At 34.2% G+C, this 23,396-nt stretch overlaps 1 protein-coding gene across 1 annotated transcript; it reads left to right on the forward strand.

The window, feature by feature from the left end:
* The first annotated feature begins 21,516 nt into the window (after positions 1-21,516).
* LOC139901129 (uncharacterized) lies at positions 21,517-22,265 on the forward strand. Its single transcript, XM_071883867.1, has 2 exons — positions 21,517-21,942; positions 21,984-22,265. Exons 1-2 carry the CDS (start codon positions 21,517-21,519, stop codon positions 22,263-22,265), a joined length of 708 nt encoding a protein of 235 aa, XP_071739968.1.
* The last annotated feature ends 1,131 nt before the right edge of the window (positions 22,266-23,396 follow it).

The raw sequence follows: 23,396 nt of genomic DNA on the forward strand, positions 1-23,396 counted from the left end.
CAACAGGAAATTAATAACCAATACCGACAAGATATGCCTCACCCAATTGTTTCATATTCAAACATTCATGAGGCAGATTTACATCCGAATTTGAGATTTGATAGATATTGGATAGACTATCCAAAATATCAAAAGAACCTGCACAACCTTGTGTCTAATAATGTTGAGGTACCCAGAGTTATAGATTGAGAACCATTAGAGGTAGTGGAATTGGCCGAGCCAATCAGGGAATTACTTACTCAAAGGTATGGTAATTCTACTTTTAGTGATTGGGTACGTTTATTCAACATGCGTAGACCTGTGTATATAGAATGGTGTATAGAGTTATTATGTACTATTGAAATAAATGATCGGGTAGATACTTTAACCGATCGTAGTTTTCTTAGATTTTTATTAGGAGGGGAGATGCGCCATATGTCTTTACTAGATATGGCTCGGGCTTTACGTATATATACGCCCGAGGAGCTAGCATCTTATGATTGTCAGAGGTTAATAGTTTATGGTAGCAGGGTGGATGAGAATTTTGATACGAATGACGTATGGAGTAGGATGACTAGCCACCGCCAAATCCAGGGGGGGATTATACTCTTATCTTGATATTGATAGAGCTAAATTAAGAGTAATCCATAGGTTTTTAGCCAATTCGATTACACAACGAGGTAAGAATAAGGAAAATGTAAATGAACAAGATTTGTTTTACCACATGTGTATTCGAGACCCACAGAGCGCTGTAAGTATACCTTTTTGTGTGGGTTATTATTTATTGACTATGGTTAGAGGTATGAGGCGTGGTAGCATAATAGGAGGTGGTATATTTATTACTTTAATTGCTGAATATCTCGGTGCGGATAGAAGTCGGGGGGAATATTAATGGCAGAACCAGAACCCCGCGATAGAATAGATTTGCGTGTTTATCATGGTACTAAGGTCTTAAAAAAACGAAACAACGCGGCAGCACGTTATGATGGCATGCATCCACAGGTTGAGAGAGATCAACAGCAAGGTCAACCGGGAGGGGGTAATCCAATGATGGAAATGTAAATTTTATGTCTCGACACGAGTATGAAATGGCTAAACAAAAAGCATTTCAAGATTGGCAGTATCATCAAAGCCAAATCATAAGTCATTGTACACACGTAGGTAGAAACTACATTCCTACCGTTATGCCCGAATTTGCTCCTTGGACATTAGAGAGCCGACCACCATATCCTACATATGACCCGGCCCAAGCATTTTACAACATCTATGGATACGCTTGGGACCCATAATGGAACCATCCTCCTCATCCGTAATTTTCTATTTTTGTTTATTTTATTGTAATGTTACTAATTCTTAATTTTCTTATTTCTTATTTCTTATTTTATTATTATAATAGCTTTAGTAATTTTCTAACTTTATTAGATTTTAATAATTTTTGAATGTGGTGTGAAAACCCAACTTCAAAAATATGTATATATGTGTTTGTAGTTTATCTCATGTACAAAACAGGGTAAAGCAGCGCATTTTCAAAGACTGACATTAAGTTCAGCAAAAGCTATTAATTTTGACGACGAAACGAAAAAAATAAATGTGATGTACCAACAGACGGAATGAACAAATGATGTGCACCATTTATCATTCAGCAAACAAACGCCAATATGTTTGGAAATTTTGGTAAAATTTAATTATTTTTCTACGCTAATCACCCTCAATAATTTAAATTGTTACTGATTTCTTGCAAATGAGGACATTGCAAGATTTTAAGTGTGGGAATGGGTTAAATTCTTTCGAATTTTTAAAATTTTTAACTTATACACTTGGTTACCATTAAAAATACTAGTAACGCAGTAGTTGTATTAGAATCTAGTGCACTCTGATAACAAAGAACAACCCTAGTCTTATATACTGACTACCCACTTCTAGTAAAATTTTTCAAAATTTTCAATTAAATGAATTCAAAATCATGTTTATACATATTTATGAACGATAAAACTAGGTGTTAACACCGAAATTATTGTTACCTCGGAAAGGACATAAATTGAGAAACAAACCAAAATGTTAGAATTCATTTAAAATGGAATAGAGGACATTAAAAAGGCAAATAAAAGAAAATAAAAGCCTAGTATGGGAAAATTTACCAAGTTATCTTAAACATATGTCACATATTTCTGTAACAAATAATTGAAGATACTTTTGCTTTGGACTAAACTAAACAGTTTTACCCGATTTATTATAATATATTTGAAAGAAAGATGGATCAACACGATAAATCAATTCCATCATTAAAAGGAAGTAAAGTCTTCTGAAAAAGAAACGCGCTTCTTGATTTAGGTCATGAAGTTGTCGTCCAGACCAGCTGTAGGTTGACGACAAATCTAGAAAAATCATCACTAAAATCAGCAGGAAATCCACGGACCTCAGCATAAAACAGGGTCACCAAGTGGTCAGACTTATCCTAACCATGAGAGGATCTGTCTTGTAAAATGGGGAGGACGCCGTGCAAATTAGCTGGATAAGACTAATGAATCAGATCCTCAGAAAGGATAATCTCCTTAAAAGATCAAAAATCAGCTTTTAAGCCTGATATTACTCAATCCTAGAGATGGACCTTAAAGATTGAGATTTACAAACTCATGGAATTCGATGATATCTAAACTCGAGCTTGAACGAGAAAATATTTTGATCAAAATTATAAACCGATTTGTTTTCTGAAAACCCATTTTCAATGCGTTCATTACCATTGAACGTAAAATCCCAGGAATTCACCTGGAATTCATTAGGTCACCTGAACCAAATCGGGTGTCAACCGTTAGAACGGTGGTTGCATAGCATGGTCAAATACAGGACCTTGTGCCAGACCAAAAAATTATAAGGGTAAGCTTTACTATTGCTCCTACAAAGGATAGTAATTGCATCCGATACGTTATAGACCATAATTAAAAGCATGTCAGGGGACATTGCCTTAATAGTTGCTTGTTCAACGCTTTCCTTTACAACTGGATGGTAGTTTACTGAAAGGTAATATACGGAGCAAGTATACTGGATGTGTTGCTTTCCCAATACAAGGTTAGCAAGTGGGTGACACAAAACCTTAGGTTTTGAGCTAAAAATTTCAAATATGAAACCCACCAAACCCACAAAAAGAATTTGCAAACACCGGTGAAGGGTTATTCCGGAAAATTTATCTAGGGTAAAAGCTAGATTTAATTTTCAAAAGATCAAATGTTTTCATAAAGATCCAATTTCCTAACGGATCTAAATTTTTATAGTCATGTAGGACTGTAAACCACAACGTTACTATCATTGTTCATACCGCCGTAATGAAATCACTGATGTACAAAGTGTGAAGAATAAAGAAGTGATTCTAGTATGTTTTTATTCAAGACTATATTGCTTGAGGACAATCAACGCTCAAGTGTGGGAATATTTGATAATGCTAAAAACGAACATATATTTCATCGCATTATCCCTCAAGAAAGACAAGCTTTTAGTTGCAGTTGTCCTATTTACAAGGAATATTTGTTTAAAAATTAAAAGGTGAAGACAAAAGACAGATTCGACGAATTGAAGACGCAAACGACCAAAAAGCTCAAAAGTACAAAGTACAATCAAAGTGGTTCAAATTATTGATGAGAAACGTCTCAAAATTACAAGAGTACAAGCCGCAAAACGCAAAGTACAAGATATTAAATTATACGAAAGGACGTTCGAAAATCCAGAACCGAGACATGAACCAGCTTTCAACGTACGACATAACGGATCGGAAATTATAAATTAATTATGTATATAAATATAATATAATATATAATTAATTATATAAATTATATATTTATATTATATTTATAATAAAATCCGTCGGCAGACTAAGATCCAAACTTGGATGAGCTGGAATCACGACCTCCGCACTCGCGGAGCTTTGAAGACCAAAATGCACCGCACTCGTGGAGCACTCTCTGCCTATAAAAGAACATGCATTTCGACGATTTAGATATACCTTTTATATTTTATAGATATTTTTCTTTCCCCATTTTTATGTATCAAGTATCACTCCAAATCATAATCTCAATTTGTAATTTTAATTTTAAGTTAGTGATAATAATAAGGATCGATTAGTCGAATGTTTTAAGGTTTTGTAAGTCGAAACTCTGTCCGTGTACCACTACGCTAATAACACCCACTGTAAGTTATGTTTATGTTATTTTCATTAATGTCTCGTAGCTAAGTTATTATTGTGCTTATTTAATGCCGAAGTAATCATGATGTTGGGCTAAATACTAAAATTGGGTAATTGGGCTTTGCACCATAATTGGGGTTTGGACAAAAGAACGACACTTGTGGAAATTAGACTATGGGCTATTAATGGGCTTTATATTTGTTTAACTAAATGATAGTTTGTTAATTTTAATATAAAGATTTACAATTGGACATACCTATAAATAACCATATACACTCAATCGGACACGATGGGCAGGATATTTATATGTACGAATAATCGTTCATTTAACCGGACACGGGAATGGATTAATAGTCTATGGAATTATTAAAAAAAGGGTGAAATTATGTACAAGGACACTTGGCATAATTGTTAACAAAGTATTAAAACCTTGGGTTACACGCAGTCAACATCCTGGTGTAATTATTAAACAAAGTATTAAGACCTTGTTATAGTTTAAGTCCCCAATTAGTTGGAATATTTGACTTCGGATATAAGGATAATTTGACGAGGACACCCGCACTTTATATTTATGACTGATGGACTGTTGTGGACAAAAACCAGACGGACATATTGAATAATCCAGGACAAAGAACAATTAACCCATGGGAATAAACTAAAATCAACACGTCAAACATCATGATTGCGGAAGTTTAAATAAGCATAATTCCTTTATTTTCATATTTAATTGCACTTCTAATTATTGCACTTTTATTTATTGTTATTGTATTTAATTGCAATTTTATTTATTGTCATTGTATTTAATTGCACTTTTTATTTTCGTACTCTTTAATTATCGTAATTTTATTTTATCGCACTTTTATTTATCGCAATTTCATTATCGTTATTTACTTTACGCTTTAAATTAAGTCTTTTATTTATTTAATATTTTACATTAGGTTTTAACTGCGACTAAAGTTTCAAAAATCGACAAACCGGTCATTAAACGGTAAAAACCCCCTTTTGGTAATAATAATATTACTTAAATATATATTTGTGTTTTTATAAATTAAAACTAATATAGCGTTAAGCTTTGTTTAAAAGATTTCCCTGTGGAACGAACCGGACTTACTAAAAACTACACTATTGTACGATTAGGTACACTGCATATAAGTGTTGTAGCAAGGTTTAAGTATATCCATTCTATAAATAAATAAATATCTTGTGTAAAATTGTATCGTATTTAATAGTTTTTCCTAGTAAAATATAAGCTATTTCATATACGCCTCGCATAACATCATATATTTATATATTTATTTACACACAATTGTTCGTGAATCGTCAGGGATGGTCAAAGGTTAAATGTATCCATGTAAACAGTTCAAAAATTTTGAGACTCAGTTTAATAGACTGTGCTTATCATGTCGAAATCATACAAAGATTAAGTTTAAATTTGGTCAGAAATTTTCGGGTCGTCACACAAGTGAACCAACACTTAGGTTAGTGGGCAAGAAACTCCAATGCTTGTCGTTTATAGTCAAGACTTGCAGTCTTCTAGTCTTCTAGTCTACGAGAGTGTGTTGGTCTAGGCAAACCAATGCCTATTACCCCCCTAAATTCTAGCCTTGTAATCAAACAGGCTTCGGCTACGCGGGATCTAGAGATCATCCCTTAAGGAGGTAGGTTGTTGCCCACTAACCTAAGTGGGCAACAATTATATTCAAACTTTTGTTTTCTTGATCATAAACAAAAGAGAAAACAGTGATGGTTGTATGGGTGCCGTTGTGGAATAAGGAAGAAGAGAAGTGTATGTTTTATATGTTAGGTGATGTTTATGTGTAATGTAAATATATAGATATTTAGTTGTTAGATTGAAAGAAGACAGTGTCTATCAATTAGTAATTACAATAGTTTAGTTGAATTGATTGTAAACAAAAAGTGGTTTAAATCACAGATGTATTAGTAAGTGGGGTAATGTATAATCACATATAGATAAATGTAGATATGTGACAGTATATAATTAATATAATAAAATAAAATGATTGAACAAAAGAACGTCCAATTGAAAAGGAAAAAACAAGCAGCCGTTAATTTCTACCAATTTAGAGACATAATTCAATCACTCAAACAGTTTGATAGTTATGTTAAACAAACTTGATTCTTTCTCTGATCCATTTTCTTTATTCTAATTAATAATATAAATATATTAATATTAATTATACTAATTAATAATAATAATATTAATAATAATAATAATATTATAAATGTATTAATAATAATAAATGATAATGAAAATGATAATAATAATTATTAATAATAATTTTAATTAATAAAGATAATAATAGTAATAATAATATTTTTAAATGATAATTTTTAGTAATAATAAATAATTATAACAATTAATCATAATAATCAAAATTATATTTTTAATCATTCTAATAATAAAAATAATAATAATAATAATAATAATAATAATAATAATAATAATAATAATAATAATAATAATAATAATAATAATAATAATAATAATAATAATAATAACAACATTAATATAGTAATTTACATGTATTAAATTTTATAGCTATATAATTTAATAATATTCATAATAGATTTTAATATTAATATTAATATTTATTTTGATGAAAATAATAATAACATTATTAATATAATACTTATATTTTAACTTGTAATTACACTTAATATTTTAATTTATTAATTATGTAATATTTAATAGTTATATAATAACATATATTTAATATTTATACATTACACAATATATAATAATAATAACAACAATTTATTAATAATATTAATAATAATACTACTAATAATGATAATAATATTAATATAACAATTATATTCAAAATTTGTTAATCAAGTTTAATATGTTTCCATTTGTTATATCATATCTACCAATTATATAATTTATTGAATCTTTAATATTTATTGAATCATACAAAGATTAAGTTTAAATTTGGTCGGAAATTTTCGGGTCGTCACACAAGTGAACCAACACTTAGGTTAGTGGGTAAGAAACTCCAATGCTTGTCATTTATAGTCAAGACTTGCAGTCTTCTAGTCTACGAGAGGGTGTTGGTCTAGGCAAAAAAATGCCTGTTACCCCCCTAAATTCTAGCCTTGTAACCAAACAGGCTTCGGCCACGCGGGATCTAGAGATCATCCCTTAAGGAGGTAGGATGCACGTAATAGCTATCATATTGTGTGTTGAAATGTAACCAAACACTTTCATTCAAAAAATTAAATTTATTTTTTACAAAATAAATCAAATTCCCAAGCCATATCCAAATGACAATTTATTGCAACCATGAAAGAAATACGAATTGTCTTACAAGTAAATAAAGCAACATTTTAAATGAACTAAAAAATGAAAGTGCTCAAAAGTCAGGGTGATCAATCCCTGGTGCTGTAGCCTAAAAATTATATGTAACATCTTTTCAAATTGGGTGTATACCAAATACGAGGTATTCGTACTCCATTTAATCCTGCCAGGATATAGGACCCCGTTGCACTTATGCCAATAACTTCGTAAGGGCCTTCCCAATTGGGCCGCAACTTCCCAGCAATCTCTGCCCGACTTGCCTCATTGTTGTGCCACACATAATCTCCAGTCCTGAACGACATAGGCTTAACACGTTTATCGTAGTACTTAGAGATCTTATGCTAGTTTATAATAGTGTGTTCCTTATACCTGTGCACTTATCGCCTGGTCAATTGTAGAAGGATAAACTTGATGGTGAGGCTGCTATTAGGGATGAACAACCTTCGTACTTTCATGTGGCAGGAGGTGTTACTAAGGGTAAGGTTAATTTCAGATTTATTAATCAAGCTGATAACCCTAATGATGAGTATGATGTGGTTCTTCCCATGGAATCGGTTATTGCTGCTAATGACCAGTGTTGTAAATCTCCTTATTTCTCCCCGAGATCTCCCCGAGTTCTCTTTTTTAGAAGGCAACCGAGAGGAGATGTCCATCTCCCGAGATTTCCTGGTCAACGGGGTCAAACTTGGTAAAAGCCACGATTTCTCGGTTTTTCTGTTTTACCCATAACTTCTTCATTTTAAATCCGTTTTGAGTGAATCAAATTTCTATGGTTTCATATTGAACTCTATTTTAGGAATCTAAACAGAAAAAGTATAGGTTTATAGTTGGAAAAATAAGTTACAAGTCATTTTTGTAAAGGTAGTCATTTCTGTCGAAAGAACGACGTCTAGATGACCATTTTAGAAAACATACTTCCATTTTGAGTTTAACCATAATTTTTGGATATAGTTTCATGTTCATAATAAAAATCATTTTCTCAAAATAACAACTTTTAAATCAAAGTTCATCATAGTTTTTAATTAACTAACCCAAAACAGCCCGCGGTGTTACTACGACGGCGTAAATCCGATTTTACGGTGTTTTTCGTGTTTTCAGGTTTTAAATCATTAAGTTAGCATATCATATAGATATAGAACATGTTTTTTTTTTATTTTAAAAGTCAAGTTAGAAGGATTAACTTTTGTTTGCGAACAAGTTTAGAATTAACTAAACTATGTTCTAGTGATTACAAGTTTAAACCTTCGAATAAGATAGCTTTATATGTATGAATCGAATGATGTTATGAACATCATTACTACATTAAGTTCCTTGGATAAACCTACTGGAAAATAGAAAAATGGATCTAGCTTCAACGGATCCTTGGATGGCTCGAAGTTCTTGAAGCAAAATCATGACACGAAAACAAGTTCAAGTAAGATCATCACTTGAAATAAGATTGTTATAGTTATAGAAATTGAACCAAAGTTTGAATATGATTATTACCTTGTATTAGAATGATAACCTACTGTAAGAAACAAAGATTTCTTGAGGTTGGATGATCACCTTACAAGATTGGAAGTGAGCTAGCAAACTTGAAAGTATTCTTGTTTTTATGTAACTAGAACTTGTAGAATATATGAAGAACACTTAGAACTTGAAGATAGAACTTGATAGAGATCAATTAGATGAAGAAAATTGAAGAATGAAAGTGTTTGTAGTTGTTTTTGGTCGTTGGTGTATGGATTAGATATAAAGGATATGTAATTTTGTTTTCATGTAAATAAGTCATGAATGATTACTCATATTTTTGTAATTTTATGAGATATTTCATGCTAGTTGTGAAATGATGGTTCCCAAATGTGTTAGGTGACTCACATGGGCTGCTAAGAGCTGATCATTGGAGTGTATATACCAATAGTACATACATCTAAAAGCTGTGTATTGTACGAGTACGAATACGGGTGCATACGAGTAGAATTGTTGATGAAACTGAACGAGGATGTAATTGTAAGAATTTTTGTTAAGTAGAAGTATTTTGATAAGTGTATTGAAGTCTTTAAAAAGTGTATAAATACATATTAAAACACTACATGTATATACATTTTAACTGAGTCGTTAAGTCATCGTTAGTCGTTACATGTAAGTGTTGTTTTGAAACCTTTAGGTTAACGATCTTGTTAAATGTTGTTAACCCAATGTTTATAATATCAAATGAGATTTTAAATTATTATATTATCATGATATTATCATGTATGAATATCTCTTAATATGATATATATACATTAAATGTCTTTACAACGATAATCGTTACATATATGTCTCGTTTAAAAATCATTAAGTTAGTAGTCTTGTTTTTACATATGTAGTTCATTGTTAATATACTTAATGATATGTTTACTTATCATAGTATCATGTTAACTATATATATATCCATATATATGTCATCATATAGTTTTTACAAGTTTTAACGTTCGTGAATCACTGGTCAACTTGGGTGGTCAATTATCTATATGAAACATATTTCAATTAATCAAGTCTTAACAAGTTTGATTGCTTAACATGTTGGAAACATTTAATCATGTAAATATCAATCTCAATTAATATATATAAACATGGAAAAGTTCGGGTCACTACAGTACCTACCCGTTAAATAAATTTCGTCCCGAAATTTTAAGCTGTCGAAGGTGTTGACGAATCTTCTGGAAATAGATGCGGGTATTTCTTCTTCATCTAATCTTCACACTCCCAGGTGAAATCGGGTCCTCTACGAGCATTCCATCGAACCTTAACAATTGGTATCTTGTTTTGCTTAAGTCTTTTAACCTCTCGATCCATTATTTCGACGGGTTCTTCGATGAATTGAAGTTTTTCGTTGATTTGGATTTCATCTAACGGAATAGTGAGATTTTCTTTAGCAAAACATTTCTTCAAATTCGAGACGTGGAAAATGTTATGTACATCCGCGAGTTGTTGAGGTAACTCAAGTTGGTAAGCTACTGGTCCGACACGATCAATAATCTTGAATGGTCCAATATACCTTGGATTTAATTTCCCTCGTTTACCAAATCGAACAACGCCTTTCCAAGGTGCAACTTTAAGCATGACCATCTCTCCAATTTCAAATTCTATATCTTTTCTTTTAATGTCAGCGTAGCTCTTTTGTCGACTTTGGGCGGTTTTCAACCGTTGTTGAATTTGAATGATCTTCTCGGTAGTTTCTTGTATAATCTCCGGACCCGTAATCTGTCTATCCCCCACTTCACTCCAACAAATCGGAGACCTGCACTTTCTACCATAAAGTGCTTCAAAAGGCGCCATCTCAATGCTTGAATGGTAGCTGTTGTTGTAGGAAAATTCTGCTAACGGTAGATGTCGATCCCAACTGTTTCCGAAATCAATAATACATGCTCGTAGCATGTCTTCAAGCGTTTGTATCGTCCTTTCGCTCTGCCCATCAGTTTGTGGATGATAGGCAGTACTCATGTCTAGACGAGTTCCTAATGCTTGCTGTAATGTCTACCAGAATCTTGAAATAAATTTGCCATCCCTATCAGAGATAATAGAGATTGGTATTCCATGTCTGGAGACGACTTCCTTCAAATACAGTCGTGCTAACTTCTCCATCTTGTCATCTTCTCTTATTGGCAGGAAGTGTGCTGATTTGGTGAGACGATCAACTATTACCCAAATAGTATCAAAACCACTTGCAGTCCTTGGCAATTTAGTGATGAAATCCATGGTAATGTTTTCCCATTTCCATTCCGAGAATTCAGGTTGTTGTAGTAGACCTGATGGTTTCTGATGTTCAGCTTTGACCTTAGAACACGTCAAACATTCTCCTACATATTTAGCAATATCGGCTTTCATACCTGGCCACCAAAAATGTTTCTTAAGATCCTTGTACATCTTCCCAGTTCCAGGATGTATTGAGTATCTGATTTTATGAGCTTCTCTAAGTACCATTTCTCTCATATCTCCAAATTTTGGTACCCAAATCCTTTCAGCCCTATACCGGGTTCCGTCTTCCCTAATATTAAGATGCTTCTCCGATCCTTTGGGTATTTCATCCTTTAAATTTCCCTCTTTTAAAACTCCTTGTTGCGCCTCCTTTATTTGAGTAGTAAGGTTATTATGAATTATTATATTCATAGATTTTACTCGAATGGGTTCTCTGTCCTTCCTGCTCAAGGCATCGGCTACCACATTTGCCTTCCCCGGGTGGTAACGAATCTCAAAGTCGTAATCATTCAATAATTCAATCCACCTACGCTGCCTCATATTCAGTTGTTTCTGATTAAATATGTGTTGAAGACTTTTGTGGTCGGTATATATAATACTTTTGACCCCATATAAGTAGTGCCTCCAAGTCTTTAATGCAAAAACAACCGCGCCTAATTCCAAATCATGCGTCGTATAATTTTGTTCGTGAATCTTCAATTGTCTAGACGCATAAGCAATCACCTTCGTTCGTTGCATTAATACACAACCGAGACCTTGCTTTGATGCATCACAATAAATCACAAAATCATCATTCCCTTCAGGCAATGACAATATAGGTGCCGTAGTTAGCTTTTTCTTCAATAACTGAAACGTTTTCTCTTGTTCATCATTCCATTCAAATTTCTTCCCTTTATGCGTTAATGCAGTCAAGGGTTTTGCTATTCTGGAAAAGTCTTAGATGAACCTTTTGTAGTAACCAGCTAGTCCTAAAAACTGGCGTATGTGTTTCGGAGTTTTCGGGGTTTCCCACTTTTCAACAGTTTCTATCTTTGCCGGATCCACCTTAATACCTTCTTTGTTCACTATGTGACCGAGGAATTGAACTTCTTCCAACCAAAATGCACACTTTGAAAACTTAGCGTACAATTCTTCCTTCCTCAATACTTCTAACACCTTTCTCATATGTTCACCGTGTTCTTGGTCATTCTTTGAGTAAATAAGTATGTCATCAATGAAAACAATGACAAACTTGTCAAGGTATGGTCCACACACTCGGTTCATAAGGTCCATGAACACAGCTGGTGCATTAATTAAACCAAACGGCATGACCATAAACTCGTAATGACTGTAACGTGTTCTGAAAGCAGTCTTTGGAATATCATCTTCTTTCACCCGCATTTGATGATACCCGGAACGTAAGTCAATCTTTGAATAAACAGACGAGCGTTGTAGTTGATCAAATAAGTCGTCGATTCTCGGTAGTGGGTAGCGGTTCTTGATGGTAAGTTTGTTCAACTCTCGGTAGTCGATACACAACTTGAATGTACCATCTTTCTTCTTGACAAACAAAACAGGAGCTCCCCACGGTGATGTGCTTGGTCGAATGAAACCACGCTCTAAAAGTTCTTATAATTAGCTTTGCAGTTCTTTCATCTCGCTGGGTGTGAGTCTGTAAGGAGCACGAGCTATTGGTGCAGCTCCTGGTACAAGATCTATTTGAAATTCAACGGATCGATGTGGGGGTAATCCCGGTAATTCTTTCGGAAATACATCGGGAAATTCTTTTGCAATGGGAACATCATTGATGCTCTTTTCTTCAGTTTGTACTTTCTCGACGTGTGCTAGAACAGCATAGCAACCTTTTCTTATTAGTTTTTGTGCCTTCAAATTACTAAAAAGATGTAGCTTCGTGTTGCCCTTTTCTCCGTACACCATTAAGGGTTTTCCTTTTTCTCGTATAATGCAAATTGCATTTTTATAACAAACGATCTCTGCTTTCACTTCTTTCAACCAGTCCATACCGATTATCACATCAAAACTCCCTAACTCTACTGGTATCAAATCAATCTTAAATGTTTCGCTAACCAGTTTAATTTCTCGATTTCGACATATATTATCTGCTGAAATTAATTTACCATTTGCTAATTCGAGTAAAAATTTACTATCCAAAGGCGTCAATGGACAACTTAATTTAGCACAAAAATCTCTACTCATATAGCTTCTATCCGCACCCGAATCAAATAAAACGTAAGCAGATTTATTGTCAATAAGAAACGTACCCGTAACAAGCGCCGGGTCTTCCTGTGCCTCTGCGGCATTAATATTGAAAACTCTTCCGCGGCCTTGTCCATTCGTGTTCTCCTGGTTCGGGCAATTTCTAATAATGTGGCCCGGTTTTCCACATTTATAACAAACTACATTGGCATAACTTGCTCCGACACTACTTGCTCCGCCATTACTCGTTCCGACACCATTTGTTCCTTTCGTTCTATTAACCCCTGGTCCGTAGACCTCACACTTCGCTGCGCTATGACCATTTCTTTTACACTTGTTGCAAAATTTGGTGCAGAACCCCGAGTGATACTTTTCACACCTTTGGCATAGCTGCTTCTGATTGTTGTTGTTGTTGCGGTTATTATTGTTGTTGGGATGATTGTTGTAGTTGTTGTTGTTGTTGTTGTTGTTGTTGTTGTTGTTGTTGTTGTTGTTGTTGTTGTTGTTGTTATTGTTGTTGTTGTTGTTGTTGGGCCGTTTGTTGTAGTTGCGATTGATGTTACGATTGTTGGGATAATTTTTGCGATTATTGTTGTAATTGCTGTTGTTGTTGTATTGGTGATTCTTATCACTGTTTTCCTCCCACTTTCTTTTGACTTGCTTCACATTGGCCTCTTCAGCAGTCTGTTCTTTAATTCTTTCTTCAATCTGGTTCACTAGTTTGTGAGCCATTCTACATGCCTGTTGTATGGAGGCGGGCTCGTGTGAACTTATATCTTCTTGGATTCTTTCCGGTAATCCTTTCACAAACGCGTCGATCTTCTCTTCCTCATCTTCGAATGCTCCCGGACATAATAGGCACAATTCTGTGAATCGTCTTTCGTACGTGGTAATATCAAATCCTTGGGTTCGTAACCCTCTAAGTTCTGTCTTGAGCTTATTGACCTCGGTTCTGGGACGGTACTTCTCGTTCATCAAGTGCTTGAATGCTGACCACGGTAGTGCGTACGCATCGTCTTGTTCCACTTGCTCTAGATAGGTATTCCACCATGTTAACGCAGAACCTGTGAAGGTATGTGTAGCGTACTTCACTTTGTCCTCTTCAGTACACTTACTTATGGCAAACACCGATTCGACCTTCTCGGTCCACCGTTTCAATCCGATCGGTCCTTCGGTTCCATCAAATTCCAAAGGTTTGCAAGCAGTGAATTCTTTGTAGGTGCATTCTACACGATTTCCTGTACTGCTAGATCCAAGGTTATTGTTGGTATGTAGCGCAGCCTGTACTGCGGCTATGTTTGAAGCTAGAAAAGTACGGAATTCCTCTTCATTCATATTCACGGTGTGTCGAGTAGTCGGTGCCATTTCCTTCAAAATAGTCAAATGGAACAAGTTAATCATACAGAATATTAAGAGTAGTTAATAGTATTTCGTAGCATAATATGAACTCATTTATAAAAGCTTTTTCTTCATATTAGCGTTTTATAAGTTTAAATTCGGGTAGTACCTACCCGTTAAGTTCATACTTAGTAGCTAATATACAATTCAACTACTACAATTCTATATGAAAAACTGATTATAATAATATTTCGCGTTCAAACTTTTACACAATATTTTACAAACTTACAATACCGCTTATTTTACATATAGCATGAAATATAGCACACAATAAATTTGATACAAGATGGTTGTGAAGATAATTCTAGCTAGTACACAAGTCGTTCAGCAAAGGCAATAAAGACACGTAATTCATACGTCCAGAAACAAGTCATGCATTCTGGTTTTACTAGGATTACTTCCCATCCTTGGTCTTGTGGAACATAACCGTTATGGCCGTTGATAAGACAGCGTGTTGTAACGTCGTCAAAGGGACGAGGGTTACGTAATGTCCAACAGTCTCGTAACAATCTAAAAACCTCATTTCTTACCCCAATTACCGACTTCGTCACTTGTGGGAACGTTTTGTTTAATAGTTGTAGCCCGATGTTCTTGTTCTCACTTTGGTGAGAAGCGAACATTACTAATCCGTAAGCATAACATGCTTCTTTATGTTGCATGTTAGCCGCTTTTTCTAAATCACGAAGTCCAATATTCGGATATATTGACTCAAAATAATTTCTTAACCCATTGCGTAAAATAGCATTTGGGTTCCCCGCAATATATGCGTCAAAGTAAACACATCGTAACTTATGGATTTCCCAATGTGATATCCCCCATCTTTCGAACAAAAGCCTTTTATAAACCAAGGCATTCTTGGAACATTCTTCGAATGTCTTACAAACTGATCTCGCCTTAAATAGTTGTGCCGAAGAATTCTGACCGACTCTAGACAAGATTTCATCAATCATGTCTCCGGGTAGGTCTCTTAAAATATTGGGTTGTCTATCCATTTTGTGTTTTTATACTGTAAAATAGACAAGAGTTAGATTCATAAAAAAAATACTTATTAATACAAGCAATTTTTACATATATCATAAAGCATAAGCATACTATATTACATATATTACACCACACGAATACAACTATCTTATTTCGACTCGCTTGTTTCTTCTTATTCGGTTTTAGTTCATTTTGCCAAGTTTCTAGGGATGTATGATGTTCCCCTAATACGAGCCATCGTTTTCCACATTGGTTTAGAAAAACCTAGTGGTTTAGAGGTTCCCGGGTCATTGTTACAACTTAAGGACTTCGGGGGTTGACAATACATATAAAGTTCATCGGGGTTGGAATTAGATTTCTCTATTTTTATACCCTTTCCCTTATTATTTTCTTTTGCCTTTTTAAATTCAGTTTGGGTAATTTCTATAACATCATAGGAATTCTCGTCGGAATCCGATTAATCGGAGAATTGGTAATCCTCCCAATATTTTGCTTCCTTGGCGGAAACACCATTGACCATAATTAACCTTGGTCGGTTGGTTGAGGATTTTCTTTTACTTAACCGTTTTATTATTTCCCCCACCGGTTCTATTTCTTCATCCGGTTCCGATTCTTCTTCCGGTTCCGATTCTTCTTCCGGTTCCGACTCTTCTTCCGGTTCTGACTCTTCTTCCGGTTCCTCTTCGGGAACTTGTGAATCAGTCCAAGAATCATTCCAATTTACATTTGACTCTTCATTATTATTAGGTGAGTCAATGGGACTTCTTCTAGAGGTAGACATCTATCACATAATATCAAACGCGTTAAGAGATTAATATATCACATAATATTCACATGTTAAAAATATATAGTTTCCAACAAAATTTGTTAAGCAATCATTTTTCAAGTAAACACGGTCGAAGTCCAGACTCACTAATGCATCCTAACAAACTCTATAAGACACACTAATGCAAAATTCTGGTTCTCTAAGACCAACGCTCGGATACCAACTGAAATGTCCCGTTCTTATTGATTAAAAACGTTCCATATTAATTGATTTCGTTGCGAGGTTTTGACCTCTATATGAGACGTTTTTCAAAGACTGCATTCATTTTAAAACAAACCATAACCTTTATTTCATCAATAAAGGTTTAAAAAGCTTTACGTAGATTATCAAATAATGATAATCTAAAATATCCTGTTTACACACGACCATTACATAATGGTTTACAATACAAATATGTTACAACAAAATAAGTTTCTTGAATGCAGTTTTTACACAATATCATACAAGCATGGACTCCAAATCTCGTCCTTATTTAAGTATGCGACAGCGGAAGCTCTTAATAATCACCTGAGAATAAACATGCTTAAAACGTCAACAAAAATGTTGGTGAGTTATAGGTTTAACCTATATATATCAAATCATAATAATAGACCACAAGATTTCATATTTCAATACACATCCCATACATAGAGATAAAAATCATTCATATGATGAACACCTGGTAACTGACATTAACAAGATGCATATATAAGAATATCCCCATCATTCCGGGACACCCTTCGGATATGATATAAATTTCGAAGTACTAAAGCATCCGGTACTTTGGATGGGGTTTGTTAGGCCCAATAGATCTATCTTTAGGATTCGCGTCAATTAGGGTGTCTGTTCCCTAATTCTTAGATTACCAGGCGTAATAAAAAGGGGCATATTCGATTTCGATAATTTAACCATAGAATGTAGTTTCACGTACTTGTGTCTATTTTGTAAATTATTTATAAAACCTGCATGTATTCTCATCCCAAAAATATTAGATTTTAAAAGTGGGACTATAACTCACTTTCACAGATTTTTACTTCGTCAGGAAGTAAGACTTGGCCACTGGTAGATTCACGAACCTATAACAATATATACATATATATCAAAGTATGTTCAAAATATATTTACAAAACTTTTAATATATTTTGATGTTTTAAGTTTATTAAGTCAGTTGTCCTCGTTAGTAACCTACAACTAGTTGTCCACAGTTAGATGTACAGAAATAAATCGATAAATATTATCTGGAATCAATCCACGACCCAGTGTATACGTATCTCAGTATTGATCACAACTCAAACTATATATATTTTGGAATCAACCTCAACCCTGTATAGCTAACTCCAACATTCACATATAGAGTGTCTATGGTGGTTCCGAAATATATATAGATGTGTCGACATGATAGGTCGAAACATTGTATACGTGTCTATGGTATCTCAAGATTACATAATATATAATACAAGTTGATTAAGTTATGGTTGGAATAGATTTGTTACCAATTTTCACGTAGCTAAAATGGGAAAAATTATCCAATCTTGTTTTACCCATAACTTCTTCATTTTAAATCCGTTTTGAGTGAATCAAATTTCTATGGTTTCATATTGAACTCTATTTTATGAATCTAAACAGAAAAAGTATAGGTTTATAGTTGGAAAAATAAGTTACAAGTCGTTTTTGTAAAGGTAGTCATTTCAGTCGAAAGAACGACGTCTAGATGACCATTTTAGAAAACATACTTCCATTTTGCGTTTAACCATAATTTTTGGATATAGTTTCATGTTCATAATAAAAATCATTTTCTCAGAATAACAACTTTTAAATCAAAGTTTATCATAGTTTTTAATTAACTAACCCAAAACAGCCCGCGGTGTTACTACGACGGCGTAAATCCGATTTTACGGTGTTTTTCGTGTTTCCAGGTTTTAAATCATTAAGTTAGCATATCATATAGATATAGAACATGTGTTTATTTGATTTTAAAAGTCAAGTTAGAAGGATTAACTTTTGTTTGCGAACAAGTTTAGAATTAACTAAACTATGCTCTAGTGATTACAAGTTTAAACCTTCGAATAAGATAGCTTTATATGTATGAATCGAATGATGTTATGAACATCATTACTACCTTAAGTTCCTTGGATAAACCTACTGGAAAATAGAAAAATGGTTCTAGCTTCAACAGATCCTTGGATGGCTCAAAGTTCTTGAAGCAGAATCATGACACGAAAACAAGTTCAAGTAAGATCATCACTTGAAATAAGATTGTTATAGTTATAGAAATTGAATCAAAGTTTGAATATGATTATTACCTTGTATTAGAATGATAACCTACTGTAAGAAACAAAGATTTCTTGAGGTTGGATGATCACCTTCCAAGATTGGAAGTGAGCTAGCAAAGTTGAAAGTATTCTTGATTTTATGTAACTAGAACTTGTAGAATATATGAAGAACACTTAGAACTTGAAGATAGAACTTGAGAGAGATCAATTAGATGAAGAAAATTGAAGAATGAAAGTGTTTGTAGGTGTTTTTGGTCATTGGTGTATGGATTAGATATAAAGGATATGTAATTTTGTTTTCATGTAAATAAGTCATGAATGATTACTCATATTTTTGTAATTTTATGAGATATTTCATGCTAGTTGCCAAATGATGGTTCCCAAATGTGTTAGGTGACTCACATGGGCTGCTAAGAGATGATCATTGGAGTGTATATACCAATAGTACATACATCTAAAAGCTGTGTATTGTACGAGTACGAATACGGGTGCATACGAGTAGAATTGTTGATGAAACTGAACGAGGATGTAATTGTAAGCATTTTTGTTAAGTAGAAGTATTTTGATAAGTGTATTGAAGTCTTTCAAAGGTGTATAAATACATATTAAAATACTACATGTATATACATTTTAACTGAGTCGTTAAGTCATCGTTAGTCGTTACATGTAAGTGTTTTGTTGAAACCTTTAGGTTAACGATCTTGTTAAATGTTGTTAACCCAATGTTTATAATATCAAATGAGATTTTAAATTATTATATTATAATGATATTATCATGTATGAATATCTCTTAATATGATATATATACATTAAATGTCTTTACAACGATAATTGTTATATATATGTCTCGTTTAAAAATCATTAAGTTAGTAGTCTTGTTTTTACATATGTAGTTCATTGTTAATATACTTAATGATATGTTTACTTATCATAGTATCATGTTAACTATATATATATATATCCATATATATGTCATCATATAGTTTTTACAAGTTTTAACGTTCGTGAATCACTGGTCAACTTGGGTGGTCAATTGTCTATATGAAACATATTTCAATTAATCAAGTCTTAACAAGTTTGATTGCTTAACATGTTGGAAACATTTAATCATGTAAATATCAATCTCAATTAATATATATAAACATGGAAAAGTTCGGGTCACTACATACGAGATCTCCCCGCGATTTTTCCGAGATGCCGAGATCTCCTCAAAAATGTCCAAACGAGATCTCCTCGAGATCTGAGTTCTCCAACCTTGCTAATGCAAAATATAAAAACACATTATATGGATATTTCTTGGGACGTAGGGTGGCTTTTCCTGTTGTTAACAATTATGTGTCGAATGTATGGAAAAAGTATGGACTTGAAAAAGTGATGATGAATGCTAATGGCTTCTTTTTCTTTAAGTTCAACTCGAAATTAGGCCTCATAGATGTGTTAGAGAATGGTCCTTGGATGATCCGTAATATCCCGATTATTTTGAATAAATGGAACTCTGATGTTTCATTAACTAAAGAAGACCTTACCACGGTTCCAATATGGGTGAAATTTTTTGATCTTCCACTTGCTTGGTTCAATGAAGACAGATTAAGTATTATTGCTTCAAAAATGGGCAAACCAATGATGCTTGATACTTATACTAGTACTGGAGTCGTGGGGTAGGCCTAACTTTGCTCGTGCCTTGATTGAGGTGTCGTCAGCAGAAGCGTTGAAGGAGAGTATTAGGGTCGCTACTCCATGCATGGATGGGATTAGTCGTACGATTGATGTGGTCAGAGTTGAATATGATTGGACTCCAACTCGTCGCTCTTGTTGTTGTGTCTTTGGACATATTGATTCTCAATGTCCGAAACAAATAGTTGAAAAGGTTGTGATTAAACCTGTTGAAGATGGCTTCCTGGAGGTGAATAATAAGCGAAAGAACAAGGCCCCAATAGGTGGATAGAAGAATAAGAATAGTATTGGTATTTCAATGAATAAATTTAAAACAAAGTTCGTGTATCGTCCAAAGCGAGTTGAACCTATAAGTGCACATCAGCAAGATACTGGTACCTCTCAGGTTTAGTTTAAAAAGGTGCAGCATAAGGGGTCTGTTCCAATTGCTACGCATAATGCTTATGATGCTCTGAATGATCTTAATGATGACCACCCAAATGGGAAGGAGGAGCATGATCGCCTACAGTTAATAGATGAGAAAAGTGATGTTGAAGAGGTTGTTGAGGAAATCGTAAAGTTTGTGCAGATAAAAATATCCTGAGGGGGCAAGCACTCCCGTTGTAGATGGTTTCCAATGATTAACATTGCAGCATGGAATATAAGGGGTTTAAACATTGACCCTAAACAAAAAGAGGTTTTAGATGTAGTTTCTAGTAAAAAACTTTCTATATGTGCAATTCTAGAGTCCCATGTTTCTATATCTAAGTTGAATGCTATGGGGAATACTATTTTCCCTAGATGGAATTGGTCTTCAAACAATAATGTGTGTAAGAAGGGTACCCAAATCATTGTTGGTTGGGATCCAGGAGTTGTTGATTTAATGGTTGTTGCCCTTTCAAATCAGGCAGTTCATTATCAAGTTTGCACGATGAATAATGACTGTTGCTTTTTTGTTTCATTTGTCTATGCAAGAAATAAATATGTGGAATGCAGACCTCTTTAGAGGGAATTATCTATGAATAAGCGATTTGTAGGCAATCATCCTTGGGTGCTAATGGGTGATTTTAATGCAGGCTTATTCTTGGAAGACTCTACAGCTGGTACCACGAGTTATTCTATTGCTCTGCGGGAGTTTAAAGAATGCGTTGATGAGTTGTGTGTGTCGGATATTAATCACTCTGGTCTTCGATATACATGGAATCAGCGTCCGAATGTGACATCTGGGCTATTAAAGAAAATTGATAGGGTGATGGCTAATGATGTATTTACCGATTCGTTTACGAATGCGTTTGCAATGTTCCATCCTTATCGTATTCCAAACCATGCTCCCCTTCTGTTTTATCCATTCCCTTGGTCGAGGTTCACAAGAATAAAGCATTTAAGTTTAGCAACTATATTGCTAAACATGAAAATTTTCTTCAAACTATTTGGGAGGGGTGGAGTATGCAAGTTGATGGTCATTCCATATTTTGTATTGTGAAGAAACTACGCAGCTTGAAGTCTCCTATTCGAAAACTTATGTGGCAGAAAGTGGATTTGCATAAACGGGTTCTATCATGTCGTCAAGCCTTAGATGATGCGCATGTTAATATTGATCAGAATCCTTTTGAGATGAATGATAGGGAGCAAGTTCAATTGGCTCTGAAGGAATATAATGAAGTGATTTTGGAGGAGGAAAGTTTTTTGAAGCAAAAATCCAAAATTGAGTGGCTTCGTGTTGGAGATAGTAATTCGAGTTTCTTCCATAAAGTGGTCAAAGGATGAACTAACCGGAATCGTATCCACACGGTGTTAGACAACAGTAATAACTATGTTGAGGGATCCAAGGTTTGTGATGTTTTCGTGAACTACTACAAGGATTTTTTGGGTACCAATAATGTTTGAAATGAAATCCGTGATCCTGGTAGTCTGTTTGTTCGACGTGTTAGTGGTCATAAGGCTGTGAGCATGATTCGACATGTCACTGCACATGAAATCAAGGAGGCTATTTTTGATATTGGCGATTCTAAATTCTCAGGGCCTGATGGTTATTCAGCTGCATTTTGTAAGAGTGCATGGGATGTTATAGGTGATGATGTCACACGTGCTGTTCATGATTGCTTCATTAATGGTCAATTACTTACGGAGATAAATAATACTATCATATCCCTTGTTCCGAAGGTCCAATCTCTGTGTAGGGTTAATGATTATCGCCCTATCTCTTGTTGTAACGTGCTTTACAAGTGTATAAGCAAGATTATCTCTAATAGAATTAAGTCGAGCCTTGATGATGTTGTTAGCACAAACCAGTCGACGTTTGTGCCAGGTCGTCGGATTTCTGATAGTATTCTCCTCACTCAAGAATTAATGAATAATTATCATCAAGATATTGGCATTCCTAGGTGTGCTTTCAAAGTGGATATTCAGAAGGCCTACGACACTGTGGATTGGAATTTCCTTGAGGAGACTCTCATCTGCTTTGGTTTTCCTATGAAAATGGTGAGGTGGATAATGAAGTGTGTTTCCACTACTTCATATTCTATTGTTATTAATGGTGACTTGCGTGGTTATTTCAAGGGGAAACTGGGTCTTCATCAAGGGGATCCTATGTCTCCTTATTTATTTAGGCTTGTCATGGAGGTCCTCACTCTGATGCTAAATCGTAATGCACGTTCATCTAATGATTTTAAGTTTCATCCGAGATGTGAAAAGCATAAGATTATTAATTTATGTTTTGCGGATGACCTATTTATTTTCTCTCATGCGAACTTGGCTTTGGTGTCCATTTTGTGGAACCCCTTAGAGGAGTTTAAAAAGTGTTCGGGTTTATCTCCTAGCTTGCCGAAGAGTACGGCTTTCTTTGCTAATGTGTCTAGTTCTTTAAAATACCAGATTCTTGATATTATGCCTTTCGAT

Source organism: Rutidosis leptorrhynchoides, chromosome 3, assembly GCF_046630445.1.
Source record: "Rutidosis leptorrhynchoides isolate AG116_Rl617_1_P2 chromosome 3, CSIRO_AGI_Rlap_v1, whole genome shotgun sequence".
Lineage (NCBI taxonomy): Eukaryota > Viridiplantae > Streptophyta > Magnoliopsida > Asterales > Asteraceae > Rutidosis > Rutidosis leptorrhynchoides.

Excerpts from the sequence above, each read along its gene's own strand:
- LOC139901129 (XM_071883867.1), top strand. The coding sequence starts at position 21,517 with ATGAATAAGCGATTTGTAGGCAATCATCCTTGGGTGCTAATGGGTGAT. Across the intron at positions 21,943-21,983 it reads AACTATTTGGGAGGGGTGGA|AAACTACGCAGCTTGAAGTC; the intron begins GTATGCAAGTTG and ends TGTATTGTGAAG.